Source organism: Anomaloglossus baeobatrachus, chromosome 2, assembly GCF_048569485.1.
Source record: "Anomaloglossus baeobatrachus isolate aAnoBae1 chromosome 2, aAnoBae1.hap1, whole genome shotgun sequence".
NCBI lineage: Eukaryota > Metazoa > Chordata > Amphibia > Anura > Aromobatidae > Anomaloglossus > Anomaloglossus baeobatrachus.
Window position 1 is genome coordinate 796,255,763 of NC_134354.1, and position 22,040 is coordinate 796,277,802.

Consider the following 22,040-nt stretch of genomic DNA (forward strand, 5'->3'; position numbering starts at 1 on the left):
CATGGACACTTTCCACGCCCATCGGTCCCCCTGTGACGTGGACACTTTCCACGCCCATCGGTCCCCCTGTGACGTGGACACTTTCCATGCCCATTGGTCCCCCTGTGACGTGGACACTTTCCATGCCCATCGATTCCTCTGTGATGCAGACACTTTCTACACCCATCTTCCCCCCTGTGACATGGACACTTTCCACGCCCATCGGTCCCCCTGTGACGTGGACACTTTCCATGCCCATTGTATATTCTGGTGGATGCTCACACTGACATCGGACCATCAGCTTCTAGTAGAGGACACATGGAGTCCAGACCCATACAAGTAGGAGGACTAGTCCTTCCGTGTTTTTTTATTATCTATAGAGCTCATGTATCTACCATCTTGTATTCACAATATCTAGAAGACATCGGGCTTAGGCTTCGGGAGTCACGCTGGGGTCGATTGACCTGGAAGACATCATGTGTTGAAGGAGATAATTGGAGAATGGACTGTGATCCCCATGTAGATAGTTAATGATGATCCCCGAATGTGAGTAGGGGTGTCATTAGCCACATCCATAACTGCAGAAGGTTAAGAATTGGGCTGGATTATTTCCTTAAATGATGAAATGTCTAATAGAGGCTCATTCCACCTAGTCTCTGGAGTCAGGGTCCCTCAGACCCATGTTGTGACTTGTGTCCACCTGCAGTGACAGGAATCGTGTGTCGTCCTCTCACTCATTGCTATAGGAGCTCCACATTCGGCTGAGCCCTGAGAGCCCTGTGTAATAACAGTCATGGCCTGTCCTTGGATGGGCCGCACATGTCTGTCGTTAAACATCTCCTCCATCTTTGTAATCATTAAGTAATGGTGACCAGGGGTCTAATCATATCTTAGATTGGAAGTTCCCATTTATGTCAACCTTCATTACAATCTTCACACCGGATGAAACATTTTGGTTTATTAAAAAATAAATAAATAAATCATTTTTTGTTGCAGATTTCCACTTTATAACTAGGAGACAATCCTAAAATATCTTTTTATTCCTTTCACTACACAAAATGGGAATCACTAGACTCTGTCACCAGATAACTGGACCATCTGACGTCTCAGTCACTGGACCAGAATGTAACGTCTTGTAACGTCTTGTCCATGAATTTTACATCTTCTTTTGTGTCTTAATATCTATAAATAATTAATTCATCATTTAAACAAATTCAACATTTACCAGAGTCATACATTAAGGAGACGCCTGGTGTCCTGCAGCTCCGCTCCTGGGGGACGTCTCCGAGGAGCAGCCGGAGCTTAGAATAGAGTGCTCCTTCCTCTGAGCCTTGGGGAGTTTAGATCGTTTCTGGGGAAACATCAAGGTGAGTTCTGGGATCTGTCCAGCTTTTTGTGGACAGGAGATAAATGGCCACAGATACGGGAGACCAAGAGCAGAAGAGCTCAACATCTCCCTGATCCGGATGTATAGCTGCTGCCTGGAGGTTCCTGCTCCTTCATGACGTCCCTGGTGGCGGTAAGTAGTCTATGTTCTACAATCTCAGTGTTATCTTCAGAGATGGAATGATTATTAGATAAATTGATGCATAAACCACCAAAAATTATCATCATCCTCAATGTGAGGTGTTCTCCAGGAGCCAGCAACTCACCCTTCACATGAGGCCTGGGACTGCTAACAAGGTGTCCTGAAGAAGGGTAAAATCAAGTGTCGTGTCCCCCCAACGTAAGGAAGTTGCAATGTATGAGACTTAATGCTTTTCTGCTATCAGTGTTACTGTCCACAAACATGTTGACTTTTGATGGTTAATTTTGCGAATGACCCTTAATGGGAACCTGAAACGCTCTACATGTGTCCGATGTGTGAACAAAACGGGACAGAAGAGAAGCTGAGCAGGAGGATGGAAAGAGTTATTGGCAAAGATATAGATATACTTGGTACTTCTTTGTATGAGTCCATTGGGCGGTCCCACTCAATGATTGACAGTTCTCTCCTCATGCACAGTCATACCAGGAATCACTAGTAGAACTGTCCATGGGACACTTCTATATACAAATACCAGGGATTTCAGTGACTAAAATACAAATTTTACTGAAACTTCCCTTCCTCTATAACGCCAGCCTGCAGATCAGATACCATGTATAACAACACAGGTCCCCTATAAAGAAATTTTATTTAGTACCAGATTAAAAGACGTTTCTACAGTGGTCTCATCTTCAGGGGGTCTGTAGATTAGAGTCTAAATCAATGACTAGTGATAGAGGAGTCGCAGGTCACAGATGAGGTCAGAAATTCTCTGAAGAATTCGCTGTCAGTAACCGGAATATTAGGAATCCTGGTTCTTGGCTTTCATGTATTTTCTCATTTACCGTAGACTTTTGGAGAATTGTTCTGACAGAGCCGGGCCCCGGAGGTAACACAGCTCATTAGGAGCCCAGGTCACTGAGGGCATGAGGGGCCACGGGGTCATCAATGTCTGGAGATCAGACCTGGACGGGGATGAGGACGAGGATTCTCCCACCACACGACCGTCCCTAATCATCTGAAGAATCCGGGAAACGTCTGCACATAATAATAAGACTGTGTCTGACAAGAAAAAATAAAATAATAACCACGACTGAGACTAACACAACTAATCATATAATGACCCCGAACAGAACACGCCATCAGCTGCAGGAGCGGAAGGGTCACATCACCCAAAGCAATGAGAGTGACGGGAATAACACAGGACATATCACTAATACACCAGTAATAATGATAATATAGTCATCAATGTCCAGAGATCAGGCCTGGACGGGGAGGACAAGGATTCTCCCACCACACGACCATCCCTAATCACCTGAAGAATCCGGGAAATGTCTGCACATAATAATAAGACTGTGACGAGAAATAAGCAATGAGACTGACGGGAATAACACAGGACATATCACTAATACACCAGTAATAATGATAATATAGTCATCAATGTCCAGAGATCAGGCCTGGACGGGGAGGACGAGGATTCTCCCACCACACGACCGTCCATAATCACCTGAAGAGTCCGGGAAACGTCTGCACATAATAATAAGACTGTGTCTGACGGTGACGAGAAAAATGCAATGAGACTGACGGGAATAACACAGGTCATATCACTAATACACCAGTAATAATGATAATATAGTCATCAATGTCCAGAGATCAGGCCTGGACGGGGAGGACGAGGATTCTCCCACCGCACGACCATCCCTAATCACCTGAAGAGTCCGGGAAATGTCTGCACATAATTATAAGACTGTGTCTGACGGTGGCGAGAAATAAGCAATGAGACTGACGGGAATAACACAGGACATATCACTAATACACCAGTAATAATGATAATATAGTCATCAATGTCCAGAGATCAGGCCTGGACGGGGAGGACGAGGATTCTCCCACCGCACGACCATCCCTAATCACCTGAAGAGTCCGGGAAATGTCTGCACATAATTATAAGACTGTGTCTGACGGTGGCGAGAAATAAGCAATGAGACTGACGGGAATAACACAGGACATATCACTAATACACCAGTAATAATGATAATATAGTCATCAATTCATGATCCATCCAATTCTTTACGAATTCATGAAACTGGAATATTCAGGATTCGGTTCACACAAATTCATCTACATGTCAGAAGGTAGACGCCATTATTCTGTGTTCTATAGAGTCAGGAAGGAAATAAATAATGGGATAAAACCAATATACTCACCTGTCCCCGGCCCACAGCTCACCCCCTCCAGTCAACATGACCACATGACATGACCACATGAGGCCTAGTCAAAAATATGAAGACTGTAGGGAGCAAGTGGAGGCCCGGACAGAGAGCGACGGCAGCGGAACAGGTGAGGGCAGGCCTGGGACTAGTGCTTATAATTTATTCTTAGTTTTATGACCCCTTTCCTTCTCTTCATTTAAAATTTTTGATGTCTACAAAACCCCCAGAGCAAAATAAATAACTTTTCGTAAATTTGGTCACTTTCAATTTGGGCCAAATTGAATCTATCGATTCAATTGAGCAAACATCTTTCCTTGTATTCGCTCATCTATGCACTCAGTAAAATCAGACCAATCCCATAATAACTAGGCCCACTACTGAATGTTCTCCGATTCTGCAAACAGCCCCATTCTCCTGAATTCTGTTCCCAAACCTCCCCTTCTGCCTCCCCTCTCTCCATCAGTCACTTGTGATGACCTTCATTACCCAGCCCCTTCTCTATCACAGAAGTTTTAGAATCTCAGCTAAACAGCCAGACTCAACTTATCCAAATGTTTCCCAAAAATGGGTGTTTTTTGTGGGGGTTCATGGGCATTTGGGGGTTGAACAGAGAGCAAAGGTTGGGGGCTTGCATGAACCATTCTCTCAGCTGTTAAGGGGTCAATGTTTTGATCTTTCTCATTAATGTATTCATTATATATCAAGTACATGTAAACTGCAGCAGTACAATGTAAAAATCCTATGAAGACCTAATACTTGCTGTGAGTTGTGTGACCCTGGGCCCCTGGGGTCCTCCTCTAATTCCTGAGATTTCTAGATGCCTCAGTAAATCACTTCCAGAACCATATCAATGTGAAAGAGGAATGAACAGGCATAAATATGGCAGAAAAAAGAGTGGTTGCATAAGGAGATAGACTAACCGTTGTGTTCCTCCCTGAAGATACCAATCGCTTTATTGTATTGTCAGTGAATTGTGTCCTGTATCTTTGTAATTAATGCAATATGTGACTCGTGATGTAACGTAGTCATGTAATTTGTTATAATGTTTTCCTATAAAATGTATAGTACTTTTTGGTGTTATTGACAGATTGTAGGGCAGCCATTTGTTAAGTGTTGGGACTAGCCCACAATGAGAGGGGTTATCATCTAGAGAAAGTGACGGTTTCCGGTAGGACAAATAGGGCTGTGTTTATGACTAGAGCCGACCTAAGGTCTGACAGGTTGTCATGGCTGTATAAAGTGGGTGATCCATGACAATGAAAAGGAGAGAGGAGACCGAGTCGAGACAACGTGATACAATAGTGTGGACTGAGACACAGAATGTGAGACAACGCTGAGGCTAGAGACTGACATAGTAACAAAGCGGCGCAAGCCAGAAGGGTTTGAAGCACGGAACTTTAGAAACAAGGTTCCAAACCTAATAGGTAATGGGTCAGGATGGACTAATCTATGAACGGAGTCAGCTTTCCCTTGCGAAGTCTCCCCAAGCTTCTGAGAGCACAAGGCTATACACTGACACTATTGGGGAACCCTCTGCTCACCTCCTCTATGAGAAGAAGAGACGTACATACAGAAGCATCAGGGAACACAAGGCTCTACTCTGGACATAGTGATCAAAATCCCCGTACCCCTTCCTCTACAAGGAGAATAGATGTGGAGCTGCTGGTAAATTAACTGTTGTGTTGTGCTGAGCTTGGTTGTGCTGGGCCTCACAGGACTTGTAAGATCAGAAACAACCCAAAGGGAGCTGTGAATGTGTCTGAATATGCTTTGTAAGACTGGAATGGCCTGGAGGTTATGTGCCCGTTATCTCGTGTGTAAAGTTGTCATTGAAGAGCTATTAAATAAAGAGTTATTGTTAAAAATTAACTATTGATCTTCTTGTGGATATGAGCTGTCATCTGGTTCTGGTCAGTGAAAGGCAACAGTAATAAGTGGTCCACACGGACATACAGCCTACATGACACAAGTCCACGCACCCAGCTAGGACCATGACTTTCATGTAGCATGCCGGGGTGTCAGGAATCAATCCTTATCCATGACTACTGCCCCGTGCCACATTACACTTAGCATAGTCGGCAGGATTAAACCTCACCAATGGAAGATCCGAGTGTCGCAGGGAAGGAACATGTTACATTGCAGACAGTGACCATTGCTTGGTTGAAAATGGTGCCGAGCATAGGCTCTAAGATAGCACAACTCCAAAAGAGAACCTTGCCCTTTGTAGGCATTGGAGAAGCGAAAGGTATGGAGACACAAAGGTCAGTGGGTGTTCTCATCTGCCTGGCTGTCTTTAAAAAGGACGCTCAAGGTGGCACTCCTTTCCCATGGGCAGATCATTACTCAGATGACACATGGTAAGGGTACCATGCTCCTGTAAGAATTTATTGGGTCACCAACAGTCAACAGCATATAGTACATTCGTAGTAAGTACATAAGATGGTGCAAGTGACAGAAGGTCGTGAAGATCTGTCCAGCACTTGAGATGCTACACCCAATTGAGAGAGTGCCACGCCTAGAAATGCCAGGTCTTGTCAATGAGTGTCCACCCCCATCGGGTGAAGGGGAAAGAGAAGGTCCGCCCGCTGATTATGACAGCCAGAAACAGACGGAGATCGAGAAGAAATGGGATGGTTAGCTGCAAGAGATCCCACCCTGTCAGCTGTGAACCTGGTCACTGAGGGGTATGCGGGACGGCACCATTTTGTGAGTGGAAGTCAAAAAAGGAGTGGAGCTGTAGAATGGCGCAGCGGCAGCTACCAAAGTGTGCCGCTAAGTTCTGTCCTTTCCCCCCAAGAAACCAAGAAGGGCGAAGTGGATATGGAGCTGATCAGGTCCACGGAAGACACTGAAATCTGTTCCAGGTGTGCAGGGTTGTGTGAGTCTGTTCCTCCACTTGGATCAGAAGGAGTGATACCCCCTTGCCCTCTAATCTTGCCACAGAAAGAAAGCTACAAGGTTAGGATTTCGCAATGTGTTTGCGACCTGGGAGGCCTGAGCTTAGGAGAAGCCTAGTAAAGGTGGATCCATGCTCCAGAAATGAGGGGGTTGGATGTCTCCTTCGTAGAGCATTATTGAAAGCAGGCTTCAGGTGCAGTGTGAAGCCCCGGGGACGCTGTGTCGGTGCATTACCTTCAGGGACTCCACGTAGATGGATCTGTCTGGTCACAGGTAGGAAACCTTCTTTGTAGTTTGTCGTGACGCCACTCTCAGATTTGCGGTCAGTGGGGACCGCCACTGCAGGTTAAGGGATGCCTGGGGCTGATGGTGGGTGCAGCCAGTTGTAGTAGCCTCCTGAGAGTGAGGCAAGCCCCAGGGCCCTGTGTAGATGTGTAGAACTACAAGGCGCAGAATGACTCAACACAGGCAGGATGTCTTTCAGGGTTTTTACTCACAGTTGATGGCAGGGTGAGTGACCCGGGCGTAGCTGGGATGAACCAAGTGGGAACCAGGTGTCCTTCAGGCTGACTTGTGAGGGTGACTACTAACTCGCCTTCCTTAGCCCTTGGTGGTTTGGGGTAACCCCGACTTTTAGTCCCTATGGGGGTCACCCAGGGAAGTTGCTGAAGCCTCACTCCCCTTCAGTTGCCGTTTGCTTGTCGCCTGGACCAGGCCACTCCAGCTGCTTGCCTCCTGTGACCTATGGGCCCTAACTGTGGCTACGTGGCTGCGGCTTTTGTGGTGTTGTGGCGTGGGCTTTGAGAGCCCCACACCGGCAGGTTTAGCAAAAGAAAGCTGGATCTATCTCCGCTTCGGGATCTGCCGCCCGTTTGGGCCTGGTACTCTCTAGCAGTCTCCTTACTTCCCACTCCGTTGCTCTCTCTCTAGCTGAAGATGGATTTCGGGTAGCACTCCTAGTTGACCGTTCTCCCCCGTCGGTAGCCACTGCGCGGACGCTGTCAGACTACAGCAGCCCACGGGATCTGCTCCTCACTCGAGCTCCCTGGACTCTGCACTGAACCGGCTCACATCTGGGACCTTCACTGCTGCTCCTGTCAGAGCTTCACTTTCCTGCTCCTCACTCCTCCACACTCTGCTGCAGACTCTAGACTGTTTACTCCTCCTTCTCTTTTCCCTTTTGTGCCTGCCTACGCCACCTAGCAACCAGACTCTCTTACCACACCCCTTGAGAGGAGATGGAGGCTTTTGGCCCCCTCCACTATTCCAGTGAAGGTGAAGGCTTTTCCCCCTCCTGGGATCCCCAGGGGTCCTCTCAAAGGTACATGTGTGAGACCTGATCACTATGCGCCTGTGTACCACACCCCAGTCAGCCTTCTGGATTACCTGTGTTGTACTGTCCCCAGCATGGGTGCAGTACTCAGTGGTGCCTGACCAGGTCAGGGGCGCCACATTCCCCCTTAGTTATCACCAGCACGTCCTCGGGCTGCAAGACAACATTTTAAAAATGCATAAAACATTAAAACATGTAAAACATTTTAAAAGCACCAGCTACCATACATCACCACCCTCCACCCACAAGTCCGTTAACCCACCCAAACCCTTTCAGGAGGCAGGTCACCGGTCCTTTTGGTAACCAGATCTGGGCCATCTACTTCCCCAGACCTTTCCTCCAATCTGCCTCTCCCGTTGGCCGCGCCTTCAGCCACTTCTGGCAGGATGTAGAGGCGGCTTTCATGGGCTGGTGGTTTCAGGGTATACCTGGCTTGGTGGATCCGCGCCTTCAGCCTCTTCTGGCAGGATGTAGAGGCGGCCTCCACAGTTGGTGCTGACCAGGTACCCTCTTTGTGGTGGAGAGCCAGGCCCCATAAACAGGCATGCTCTCTGGTCGCAGGCGAGCCAAGGCCCTATATACGGACGGGCTCCTCCTGGTTGCAGACGAGCCAAGCCCCTAAACAGGCTGACTCTGGTGGTGGTGGTGCCCTCCGGTGTAACTATTTACACTGCGAGAGTTTGTGGCTATAGCCAGTTCATAGCCTTAAGGTTTATGGTTTTCTCACACAAGTTTATGTGGGCACATACTTAAACGTAAACGTTGCAAAACTTCCAACTTTTCAAACTGGTAACTTGCTGTATGCTTTACTTTATGCAGATTCCTCTACTCTTCCATACCAGGGCTTGGGCCTGTAGGGCTGCGGCACCTGTTGGTTTCTTGATCTCTTTCTTCGTCTGTGGGTTCGTTGTATTTTCTTTCTTCTTCAGTGTCTCTGTCTTCATCTTCTGTTGTGACTGCAGGGCTTCTGCAAGGACTTCTAGAACATGGTGCAACATCTAGAGCATACCAGCCTCTTTCTCCCTGATGCATAGTGAACTCCACTGAGTCTCCTATCTTCAAATTTCTTCCAGGGTGTCCTCTGGGCAGGTGGGCTCTCACATCCCTTCGATTGACAAAAATCCCTTCCTTCACACCAGGTGATACTATAAAGCCGTATCCTGATTTGAGGCTGAAATCTTCGACAATTCCTCGACGCAGGGGTCCTCTGATCTGTGCTTTGGCTCTTCTCAGGAACCGTTTTTCTTGTAGGTCTCTGGCCGTGACTTCTCTCTGCTCTGGGGATGGCGGTGCAGGGAAAGACTGGGTTCTACTGCGGCGCTGTGTCTTGCGGGCTGGATTCTGCGAAGTGCAGCTTACAAGCTCCCAGGTGGGGCGGTTGGGCAGGTCTTCTTCAGCAGGAGGTGTCAGGTCTTCCTCGTCCCAGCGGGAATATGGCAGCATCTCCGGCTCTGGGACTAGCACTGCTGCTGGCTCCGGGGGCAACTCCTCAACTTCTTGCCCTCCTCTCCCCCTTAGTTCTTCGCTGCACTCTGGTCGTGGCAGCGCTGGGGATGAGTGTTCCTCAGCTGGCCCAGGCGGTGGACTCTTCGGCGTGGTTGCCGCAGGGGTTGCCGGAATCCTCTTGGGAGTATGCGGAGGGAGCATGTACTGATCCACCATCTCCTGTGGGAACTTGGCCTCCAGGTCAGCCTTCAGCTGCCAGTATGCAGGGTCCTCCCCCAGCGTGGGCTTCCTAGCAGGGACCTCCTTGGACTGGGGAGCAGTGTCTGCTCTGGCCTTGCAGGCCGGGGAAAATGGTGATGCAATCTTGTCTCGGCGGGCCGCGCCTGACATGGCGGCGGCCTGGTCTTGGCGGGCCGCGCCTGGCATGGCGGCGGCCTGGTCTTGGCGGGCCGCGCCTGGCATGGCGGCGGCCTGGATGGGCGTTTCTGGCGCAGCTTGGATCGGCGTCGCAGCTGCGATGGGGTCTTTGCAGGCTGGGCTGGGCGTCGCTGCCTCGATCGGAGCTTGGCGGGCCGCACCTGACGGGGCTGCGGCCTGGTTCAGCACCTCACTTGCGGCGCGGACGAGCGTTGCTGCTGCGGTGGGGTCTTTGCGGGCCGGGCCTAGCATGGCGGCGGCCTGGGTCAGCGTCACACCTGCGGCATGGATGAGGGTCGCGGCGGCTGCCGGATCTTTGCGGGCCGGACTGGGCGTTGCTGCAGGGACCGGGTCTTGGTGGGCCGAGCAGGGCATCGCTGCGGCGGCCTGAGCTTGGCGGGCTGCACCTGGCGTGGCTGCGGCCTGCTTCAGCGTCGCCGCGCCGGACGCCTCCTCAGGGACTGCGGGCGTGGCAGCAGGGGTCGGGGCACTCGCGCTGGCAGGGGCATCACTGGACTCACCCATCGGTGGCAGCATCGGGGTCTGAGTCGTCACCGCCCGATCTGGCACTCGGTGCGCGGCTCTCTCCTCGTAGGCCCGAACCGCCGCAGCCATCTCCAGAAGCTTCGTGCGTCCCTCACTGAGCTGTCGCATAATCCTGGCCTCCAGCTGATCGCAGAAGATAGCAAGCTCCCGGCACCACCAGGCAGCAGAGCCTGGTTCTGGGTATCCACGTCCGGACTCCATTTCTTCTCTCTGCAGCAGCAGGCTTGTGGCTCCCTTTCCTTCCCGCCGTCTCTGGACGCTTCCGCTTTCTTCACAAGCGAGGTCAGAACTCTGCAGGGGATCTCTGGGTAGCCACACCTCTTCGTGGGCGGTAACTTCTTCCAGCGCGGGCTGCTGTTGTTTTTCAGCGCGCTTTTCATGGTGGCAATATGGCGGCGCTTCCAATTTTCCAAGCGGACCGCCCAGGCACATGGTCACCTGTCTGAACAGGTCTAGTCCTTATCCTGTTCGTGACGCCAGATGTGAAGCCCCGGGGACGCTGTGTCGGTGCATTACCTTCAGGGACTCCACGTAGATGGATCTGTCTGGTCACAGGTAGGAAACCTTCTTTGTAGTTTGTCGTGACGCCACTCTCAGATTTGCGGTCAGTGGGGACCGCCACTGCAGGTTAAGGGATGCCTGGGGCTGATGGTGGGTGCAGCCAGTTGTAGTAGCCTCCTGAGAGTGAGGCAAGCCCCAGGGCCCTGTGTAGATGTGTAGAACTACAAGGCGCAGAATGACTCAACACAGGCAGGATGTCTTTCAGGGTTTTTACTCACAGTTGATGGCAGGGTGAGTGACCCGGGCGTAGCTGGGATGAACCAAGTGGGAACCAGGTGTCCTTCAGGCTGACTTGTGAGGGTGACTACTAACTCGCCTTCCTTAGCCCTTGGTGGTTTGGGGTAACCCCGACTTTTAGTCCCTATGGGGGTCACCCAGGGAAGTTGCTGAAGCCTCACTCCCCTTCAGTTGCCGTTTGCTTGTCGCCTGGACCAGGCCATTCCAGCTGCTTGCCTCCTGTGACCTATGGGCCCTAACTGTGGCTACGTGGCTGCGGCTTTTGTGGTGTTGTGGCGTGGGCTTTGAGAGCCCCACACCGGCAGGTTTAGCAAAAGAAAGCTGGATCTATCTCCGCTTCGGGATCTGCCGCCCGTTTGGGCCTGGTACTCTCTAGCAGTCTCCTTACTTCCCACTCCGTTGCTCTCTCTATAGCTGAAGATGGATTTCGGGTAGCACTCCTAGTTGACCGTTCTCCCCCGTCGGTAGCCACTGCGCGGACGCTGTCAGACTACAGCAGCCCACGGGATCTGCTCCTCACTCGAGCTCCCTGGACTCTGCACTGAACCGGCTCACATCTGGGACCTTCACTGCTGCTCCTGTCAGAGCTTCACTTTCCTGCTCCTCACTCCTCCACACTCTGCTGCAGACTCTAGACTGTTTACTCCTCCTTCTCTTTTCCCTTTTGTGCCTGCCTACGCCACCTAGCAACCAGACTCTCTTACCACACCCCTTGAGAGGAGATGGAGGCTTTTGGCCCCCTCCACTATTCCAGTGAAGGTGAAGGCTTTTCCCCCTCCTGGGATCCCCAGGGGTCCTCTCAAAGGTACATGTGTGAGACCTGATCACTATGCGCCTGTGTACCACACCCCAGTCAGCCTTCTGGATTACCTGTGTTGTACTGTCCCCAGCATGGGTGCAGTACTCAGTGGTGCCTGACCAGGTCAGGGGCGCCACAGCAGCAGTTCTGGTTAATGACTCATTGTGAGGATTCAACAACATCCAGGAGTTTGGGACTGATCTCCGAGTGTTTGTGCAGTGGAGAATTGTGGAGACAGCGCACCTGGTCCAGAAGGGAAACCCGTTCACAAGAGGTACGCGATTGATATTCATCAAGATGAATGGTCCTCATGGGTGGTTTGTGGTCGGTATGATGTGGAGAAAACTGGGATTCGCCAATACATCTATGGCCATGGAAGAGACTCAAAAAAGTCTGTGGTAGCTGAATAGCCTAGAGGTGTAGCTTGGACACCAATGGAAGACTACTGCAGAGTGCCCCAATTGGTACCTGGACCGGTTGTGGTTCAAATCATGCCCGGAGCGTCATTCACCATACTGATGTTCCAGAATTTGGGGTCTTTTATCCTGAGTCCAAGTGGGAAGAGAAGTTGTCGGCCTCTGCCATAGGAGAATTGGACAATCAAAGGGAACTGTGCCTTCAATTGGTGTGGAAAGATGCGGTGGCTCCACCTGCTTGAAGGAAGTGAAGTATAGAGTCAGATGCCTGGATGCCATTGTTTTGCCTTTTGCACCCTCGACTAGATCAGGTCTCAAGTTCCTGAATGGCCTTGAATTTTGAATTCTATGTGTTGGCTGTGGATGGCCAAAGTTATTTCATTTTCCCTCCTCCATGTTTGTTTGCTTATGTTGCCCACCTCCTGCTGAATTGAGGGACTGTGAGTCATGAGTGGGCTGCCTGCTTTTCGCCATAGACTTTTCCCCATCCAAGCATGGACTTTGCCCTTGATGAACTGTGCCCTAGTACTAAAGACTAGCGTTGGGGGTAGGGGGGATGCATGGCCCAATATTCCCTGCTAGGTCAGAAACTGTGGACTGTGCCCTCGATGCAAAGATCTACCCTTAAAGGGACAATGGCCTTTGTTGTGTTGCCTTAGGGATACTTGCAAAAGGAGGAATAAGTTAACCCTGGTCTGTGGTAAAGGACTGCTCTTCCATCTTTATAAATGTAACTTTAAGGCCTGTGCCCCATCTTATGGTTAGATGGGAAATTAGGATGGTATTAGTCAAATGGACTATGCCCTTGGTCAGGGAGGGCTGCTGTGTATTGGCTTGAAGGCCCCTTATTAGAAAATGAACTTGAACTCTTTGTTTCTAGGGTCCTAACCCAGTTAGATTGAGTCTATGTAGACCACATGGGAGAAGAGGACATCATCTGCCTCCGGAAGATAAACTGTTATTGATGTTTTGTGTGGAGTTGCATTGGTGTCTTCTAGGTCATCAAATGATCGAGGACGACCATTTTTAAAAAGAGAGGAATATAAGGAGATGGACTTGCTGTCGTGTTCCTCCCTGAAGACACCAATTGTGTTATTGTATTGTCAAGAGTTGACCTAAGTTCTGGAATGTCATGAAGGCTGCATGCAGTGGATGATCTGTGGCAATGAAAAGGAGAGAGGAGACAGAGACGAGATAGCGTGATCCAATAGTGTGAACTGAGCCAAAGAGTGCTGAGCCAAAGACAATGCTGATCGTAACAAAGTGGCCCAAGACAAAAGAGTCCAGAGGTTGGAACTGTAGCAACAAGGCCCCAAGCCTAAAAGGTAATGGGTCAGGATTTACTGTTCCATGAATGGCATCAGCTTTCCTGGGCAAAGTCTCCCCAAGCGTCTGAGAGCACAAGGCTCTACTCTGAACCCACTAACCCCCTCCTCTACAAGGAGAAGAGACTTAGATACTGACGCATCTGGCCATAGTAACCAAAATCCTCGTAACACCTTCTCTATGATGAGAATAGATGTGGAACCTCAAGAACGGTAAGGTGACTGTTGCGTTGTGCTGGGCTTCGTTGTGCTGGGACTCACAGGTCAACTAAAATCAGAAACAACCCAAAGGGATTTGAGAATATGTCTGAATATGCTCTGTAAGACTGGAAAGGCCTGGAAATTATGTGCCCGTTATCTCGTGTGTAAAGTTGTCATTGAATAACTGTTAAGTAAAGAGTTGTTGTTAAAAATTTAATGGTGTTATTCTTGCAGAATTGAGTCATCATCTGGTCCTGGCTAGCCAAAGGTAATGGTAACATGCGGCTAGCCCAGGCATACAGCCTACACCACACAAGTCCACACCCAGCCAGGACCATGACTTTCATGTAGCATGCCGGTGCCTCCGGAATCAATACCTCGCCCATGACTACCACTCTGTGCCATGTTACAGTGACGCCCTGGACTATCAGGTCGTCACAGGGTATTGTGCAACCTGCCTTTCTACACAGTATCCGCATCCTCCTTGGTTACGGATCCCTGTTCTTTGGTGTTGCTAAGATCAGAGCCAGTCAAAACCCTAGGAACACTTCACACCACACCCACCAGACACACCATGGGGGGGCCTGAAGGAAATAGGGCCACCCACTTGGGGGGTTGGTAGGGGAAAGTGAGAAGTGAGAAGAGAGAGAGAGAAGTTGAAGGAGGAGGGGTGTGGAGTGGTGTCTCCCGAAGTGAGAGGTCACTGTTTTGGAAGCAGGGCTCCTTGAGACTACTAGGTGGCAGACGTTGGTCTAGGCCTGGTAGGAGCTGGAACCCCGGTCGCAGGGGATCGTGTCAAGGGGCACGGATCTGCAGGCGGCAGCCGGCGGTCTTGAGCCATCTCCGGGCAGGGGCCAGGGCACGACAAGGTACGTGGACCCTAGGCCGGGAAGTAGCTTCAAGCGTCCTGGTAATTTACCCGACGGGGGTGAAGTATTCATGATTCATCCCTCACCCGCTCCAAAATCGGGGTACTAGCGCAACGAGGGGATAGGACTTTCCCAAAACACAGTCCAGAAAATCCCAAGCGTGAACCCTGAGAGCAAGATCACTCCGTTAGCCATACGGGTGAGCGGGACCCAACTAGTTCCACACTACAGGGTCCAAACAGTGACGAAGGTGCCACGGAAAAGGTCACAAGCTAACAAGCAACACCAAGGGCACGGATCCAAGCGTGCTCCCTTCTTGCTGCAGCAGTGCTCAGAATTCTGGTTTACAAGCTGTCGGTGTCAGTATTCTTGGACTGAGTGAGTACGCAGAAACCCTTTCCTTTCCCAACGGCACCCCTTCGCTACCATCACCGGGCCCCGGGGCAAAAGCCCACTACCCAGGGAGGGGTCAAACACCTTGCTGCTATACCACCGCCATCGGGCGCTCCCAACAGCAGCGGTAGTACTCCATCTTACCACGCACCGTGAGTTGCGTCATGAACTTCCAATTCCCCTGTACATAATTCCCCCCTTTTCACTTTGAGTGTCAGCGGGCCAGGGCACGACGGGGTACGTGGACCCTAGTCCGTGAAATAGCTTCAAGCATCCTGGTAATTTACCCGATGGGAGTGAAGTCTTCAAGTGTCATCCCTCACCCGCCCCAAAATCGGGGTACTAGCGCAACGAGGGGATAGGACATTCCCAAAACACAGTCCAGAAAATCCCAAGCGTGAACCCTGAGAGCAAGCTCACTCCGTTAGCCATACGAGTGAGCGGGACCTGACTAGTTCCACACTACAGGGTCCAAATAGTGAAGAAGGTGCCACGGAAAAGGCCACAGGCTAACAAGCAACACCAAGGGCACGGATCCAAGCATGCTCCCTTCTTGCTGCAGCAGTGCTCAGAATTCTGGTTTACAAGCTGTCGGTGTCAGTATTCTTGGACTGAGTGAGTACACAGAAACCCTTTCCTTTCCTAACAGCACCCCTTCGCTACCATCACCAGGCCCCGGGGCAAAAGCCCCCTACCCACGGAGGGGTCAAACACCTTGCTGCCATACCACCGCCATCGGGCGCTCCCAACAGCAGCTGTCATATTCCAACTTACCACGCACTGTGGGTGGCGTCACAAACTTCCAATTCCCCTGTACATAATTCCTCCCTTTTCACTTTGAGTGTCCACGTGACCCCCAGGTCCGGAGACCCCTTGAGCCACCGCGGTTCTGGATCCGAGTGGCTCGGCCGCTGACACGGGGGCGGCACATTACACAGGCAATGCCCCTTAGCTCTGTACATGCAGCACCACAAGCAGTGAGGTAGACATAGAAAATGAATGCAGCAAAATAGAAAACGTCCCTCAGCATAAAGCAACGTCAGCTTCATAACATAAAAGTACGGAGAACAGATATTATGCTGAGAAAGTGTTACACTGATAAAGAGTAACCTGTTGTTGTTTCTTGTATTCACAGAAGGCGATCAAGCAATGTCAACGCAAAATGAAACTTTCTACCAACCCGATCACTTCATTCTGATTGGCATTCCCGGCCTCGAGGTGGCCGAGTTCTGGATCTCCATCCCCATGTGTCTCATGTACATCCTGACCATTCTCGGGAACAGTGCCATGCTTCTCCTCATTTTGCCCCAGGAGACCTTTCATAAACCAATGTATCTGTTTCTCTCTATGTTGTCTATTATTGACCTGGTGGCATCAGCAACCACGACTCCCAAAATCCTGAGCATCTTCTGGTTTGATGACAAGGAGATTGACTTCAATGCATGCCTGGTTCAGCTCTTCCTCATCCATGCGCTTACCATGATGGAGTCGACGGTCCTCCTGGCTATGGCATTTGACCGCTATGTTGCTATTTGCTATCCCCTCAGATACACTTCTATCCTTCCCAACTCCATGATTGCCAAGATTGGGGTTGTAGCAATAATTAGAGGCTCCATCTTCATGGCTCCAGCTCCATTCCTGATCAGAAGGTTGTCCTACTGCAGAAACAATGTGATCTCGCACACCTATTGTGAACACATGGCTGTGGTGAAGATTGCTTGCACTAGTACAACCATAAATCAAGTGTATGGTCTGACTGTGGCTCTGCTGGTGATAGCGGTAGATACTACATGTATAACTGTGTCCTATTCAGCCATAGTTAGGGCGGTCATTCGATTGTCCTCCATGGAAGCTCGTCACAAGGCTTTAGGCACATGTGCCCCCCACATCTGTGTTATCCTCATCTCTTATGTCCCGGCTCTCTTCTCCTTCTTCGCACATCGGTTCGGACATAATATTCCTCTCCACATTCACATTATTTTTGCCAATCTTTACATTCTTATTCCACCCATGTGTAACCAGTATAACAAACACATGAAAAAAACTAAACATACATAAAGGAAAGAGGTATTGCTTGTAAGCAAAGGACAATGGTCCCATTGGCAAAAAAACGCAATATACAAAATAATACCTAAAAAAACAATAGCATTACAATGCACTCCATACGCTGACAATGGTCAGTCATATACATAGACGAAATGCAAACAATATTTAGGTATTAAAAAAGGAATGGTCTCACCCAATCCCTTTTGATGGAGGGACACGCAGTCTCTAGATCCTGAGTAGTGGATATGTCCGCCATACACTGGCCCTACTACCTCCTGGATACAAAATAACAAAAGACTGCTGCCCCAGACTTCCGTCCTAACAAGGACGGACCACAACTAGGTCTCAAGCTGGACCCCTATGCTGACCCTGATGACATCCCGGCGTCCCGACGCGTTTCGTCACTAAGACTCCTCAGGGGACATGATCGTCTTCAGTCAGGTCCTTACTGCCAGCCCTCACCAAACCATAGTGTCAAAGGTTCTGGCATGGTCGAAAATGGGGTCATTTAAACCTGTGAGTGATGTCATTGCTCCAATCAGAAGCCACATTCCACCTGATGTTTAATTAATCACAATCAAGTGGATATCCTCATCTGGGTTTGGATTAATCAGTGTAAAGCACACCCCTACCTGGGTGTATAGCTGCAACAGGTGTAGACTCAGGGGTCCTCCCCACATCTCCTCCAATCATACGTATATTTACATACTGCCATGAGGCACACCACATGTACGCCGGCATCATGGGGGAGGGGGGGGCCCCTTCACAGGGCAGGTGTTACCTCACATCCGGCCAGGGACGCCTATCTAGTATGCATCAGCACCAGAGGGGAGGAACTTCCTCTCTGTTCGAATGAGAGTCCACTTCCGGCCGGGGAGGCACATGTCGTGTGCACCAGCATCAGAGAGGAACTACCTCTCTCCTCGAATGAAGATACATATTCGACCGGGGATGCACATCTCGTGTGCACCCTTCTCAGGAGGGAGGGACTTCCTATGGGCCGTAGTCACATGATCGGGAGATTCCCGCATCACTTCCGGTCCCCGATGTCAAACATTACAGTCCACTTCCGGCCGGGGATGCACATGTCGTGTGTACCAGCATCAGGGCGGAACTACCTCTCTCCTCGGATAAAAATACATATCCGACCGGGGAAGCACATCTCGTGTGCGCCCTTCTCAGGAGGGAGGGACTTCCTGTGAGCAGTAGTCACATGATCGGGAGCTTCCCGCATCACTTCCGGTCCCCGATGCCAATCATTACACCACACGGGGCAGCTCCCGTATGCAAAGATAATAGGGGAGGTGCTTCATTATGCGTGAACACGTCATCAGTGAGGAGCGTAGGACTATGTCACATATTCACACCCACTCTAAGGTCCGATATGGAGGTGAGAGGACCGCCCCCTCTCCATGGGGATACAGTCCAGTCGGCGTGTATGTGCCAAAACATGCAATACCTCCCACCCCCATACGGAACAACAACAGGGGGCAGGAAATTGCACAGAGACATACAGCCAATAGGCCTCATCAGACAAATCACCACACTTCATATAGGTACGTTTAGGGAGCTGCCCCGTGTGGTGTAATGATTGGCATCGGGGACCGGAAGTGATGCGGGAAGCTCCCGATCATGTGACTACTGCTCACAGGAAGTCCCTCCCTCCTGAGAAGGGCGCACACGAGATGTGCTTCCCCGGTCGGATATGTATTTTTATCCGAGGAGAGAGGTAGTTCCGCCCTGATGCTGGTACACACGACATGTGCATCCCCGGCCGGAAGTGGACTGTAATGTTTGACATCGGGGACCGGAAGTGATGCGGGAATCTCCCGATCATGTGACTACGGCCCATAGGAAGTCCCTCCCTCCTGAGAAGGGTGCACACGAGATGTGCATCCCCGGTCGAATATGTATCTTCATTCGAGGAGAGAGGTAGTTCCTCTCTGATGCTGGTGCACACGACATGTGCCTCCCCGGCCGGAAGTGGACTCTCATTCGAACAGAGAGGAAGTTCCTCCCCTCTGGTGCTGATGCATACTAGATAGGCGTCCCTGGCCGGATGTGATGTAACACCTGCCCTGTGAAGGGGCCCCCCCCTCCCCCATGATGCCGGCGTACATGTGGTGTGCCTCATGGCAGTATGTAAATATACGTATGATTGGAGGAGATGTGGGGAGGACCCCTGAGTCTACACCTGTTGCAGCTATACACCCAGGTAGGGGTGTGCTTTACACTGATTAATCCAAACCCAGATGAGGATATCCACTTGATTGTGATTAATTAAACATCAGGTGGAATGTGGCTTCTGATTGGAGCAATGACATCACTCACAGGTTTAAATGACCCCATTTTCGACCATGCCAGAACCTTTGACACTATGGTTTGGTGAGGGCTGGCAGTAAGGACCTGACTGAAGACGATCATGTCCCCTGAGGAGTCTTAGTGACGAAACGCGTCGGGACGCCGGGATGTCATCAGGGTCAGCATAGGGGTCCAGCTTGAGACCTAGTTGTGGTCCGTCCTTGTTAGGACGGAAGTCTGGGGCAGCAGTCTTTTGTTATTTTGTATCCAGGAGGTAGTAGGGCCAGTGTATGGCGGACATATCCACTACTCAGGATCTAGAGACTGCGTGTCCCTCCATCAAAAGGGATTGGGTGAGACCATTCCTTTTTTAATACCTAAATATTGTTTGCATTTCGTCTATGTATATGACTGACCATTGTCAGCGTATGGAGTGCATTGTAATGCTATTGTTTTTTTAGGTATTATTTTGTATATTGCGTTTTTTTGCCAATGGGACCATTGTCCTTTGCTTACAAGCAATACCTCTTTCCTTTATGTATGTTTAGTTTTTTTCATGTGTTTGTTATTCTAGTGGCCTCACTGTATGCGCTTGCCTATTTGGGCTAGCCCACATGACTAGGGTGTTTATCACCACTTACAGTGATGGCTTTCAGTACCTAACTTGTGCCTTTGGAGTGAGATATTTGCTCCTACAAGTTTAGGAATAAAGGTAATTTTTATGCTGATTCTATAACCTAACCTTAATTGGATTGCTATTTTTACCACCCATGTGTAACCCAATAATTTATGGGGCAAGAACCAAAGAAATTCGCAAAAGGATAATTGTAATTTTCCACAAGTCTTGATTTTTTAAGTAATTTTTGTAGCATGGCCACATATTCTGAAAAATCCAGAGAAGTATTTGAGGTATGAAGCGTTAACAGACCTGACAATTCCCATAAAATGACCTCTCACACCATGGGGTACGAAGAACCTTCAACAAATCTACACGAGTTTACAGACAGAAAAGGAGATATACAGCCTAATACTAGAGGCGGATGTTCACCCAAACCTTCACACAAAAAGAGATTGTGACATAATTGTGCCAAATACACAAATGATCACTAATTAGCTCAGTTCTGACGCTGTGTCCTGGCCAATGTATGGACCTCAGTAGCACTCGCCTCCAGTAGAAGCCGTGTCAGATGGACATTATTGGCTGCCAAGATTGGAAAGTGTTTTATAAAAGCAAATCATATTCAGAATTAGTCAGATCAGACTGTAATAAAATATTTTTCACCTTGTCCAGGCTCTTATATCACATTTATTGCCACTGGTTGATGGAGGAGCCACATTTGGCTTACGGATTGTTTGGTCGATTGTAACATAAAAGACATCATGGCAGTGTAACGCTAGTCACTACTCATGGACAAGCCACAGACAGGCGGGGTAGTCAAATGCTCTGGGGTCAGATACCTAGAGAGCATGGTATGAACGAAGGCAAAAGACAAAGGTGTAGTCAGGTCACAGTCCGAGGTCAGAATACCAGGAGGATAGCTGCTCACACCAAAGGGGAACAGCAAAAGGATGGCCAGAAGAGGTACAAAGTCTGATAGCAATAGATCAAAAGACTGAGCACAGTTACACAAAGCCAACATTTACCCATGAGCAAATGCTATAACTGCCAGTCATCTTAGACTGATTGCTCAGCTGAATAGTGGGCAAACAATGAGAACAGGGACACCTGAAGAAGCCCAGCACCTCCCAGACCCAGATTGGATGGCTGAGCTGTCAATCAACATACCGACCACTCAGCACCTCCCAGACTCAGATTGGATAGCTGAGCTGTCAATCAACATATCGACCACTCAGCACCTCCCAGACTCAGATTGGATGGCTGAGCTGTCAATCAACATACCGACCGCTCAGCACGCCCCAGCACTAGATTGGATGGCTGAGCTGTCAATCAACATACTGACCGCTCAGCACACCCCAGCACTAGATTGGATGGCTGAGCTGTCAATCAACATACAGACAGCTCAGCACCTCCCAGACCCAGATTGGATGGCTGAGCTGTCAATCAACATACCACAGCTCAGCACGCCCCAGCAATAGATTGGATGACAGAGCTGTCAATCAACATACCAACAGCTCACCACGCCCCAGCACTAGATTGGATGACAGAGCTGTCAATCAACATACCGACAGCTCTCCACGCCCCAGCACTAGATTGGATGGCTGAGCTGTCAATCAACATACCGACAGCTCAGCACTTCCCAGCACTAGATTGGATGGCTGAGCTGTCAATCAACATACTGACAGCTCAGCACGCCCCAGCACTAGATTGGATCGCTGAGCTGTCAATCAACATACTGACAGCTCAGCACTTCCCAGCACTAGATTGGATCGCTGAGCTGTCAAGCAACATACCGACAGCTCAGCACTTCCCAGCACTAGATTGGATCGCTGAACTGTCAATCAACATACTGACAGCTCAGCACGCCCCAGCACTAGATTGGATCGCTGAGCTGTCAATCAACACACAGACAGCTCAGC

The 22,040-nt window shown here is 49.9% G+C and overlaps 1 protein-coding gene across 1 annotated transcript; it reads left to right on the forward strand.

Annotated features, from left to right (window-relative positions):
• Window positions 1–16,304: 16,304 nt before the first annotated feature.
• On the forward strand, window positions 16,305–20,350 carry LOC142290781 (olfactory receptor 52P1-like). Its single transcript, XM_075334782.1, has 2 exons — window positions 16,305–17,157; window positions 20,265–20,350. Exons 1-2 carry the CDS (start codon window positions 16,305–16,307, stop codon window positions 20,348–20,350), a joined length of 939 nt encoding a protein of 312 aa, XP_075190897.1.
• The last annotated feature ends 1,690 nt before the right edge of the window (window positions 20,351–22,040 follow it).

Excerpts from the sequence above, each read along its gene's own strand:
- LOC142290781 (XM_075334782.1), top strand. The coding sequence starts at position 16,305 with ATGTCAACGCAAAATGAAACTTTCTACCAACCCGATCACTTCATTCTG. Across the intron at positions 17,158-20,264 it reads TGCCAATCTTTACATTCTTA|TACCACCCATGTGTAACCCA; the intron begins TTCCACCCATGT and ends GATTGCTATTTT.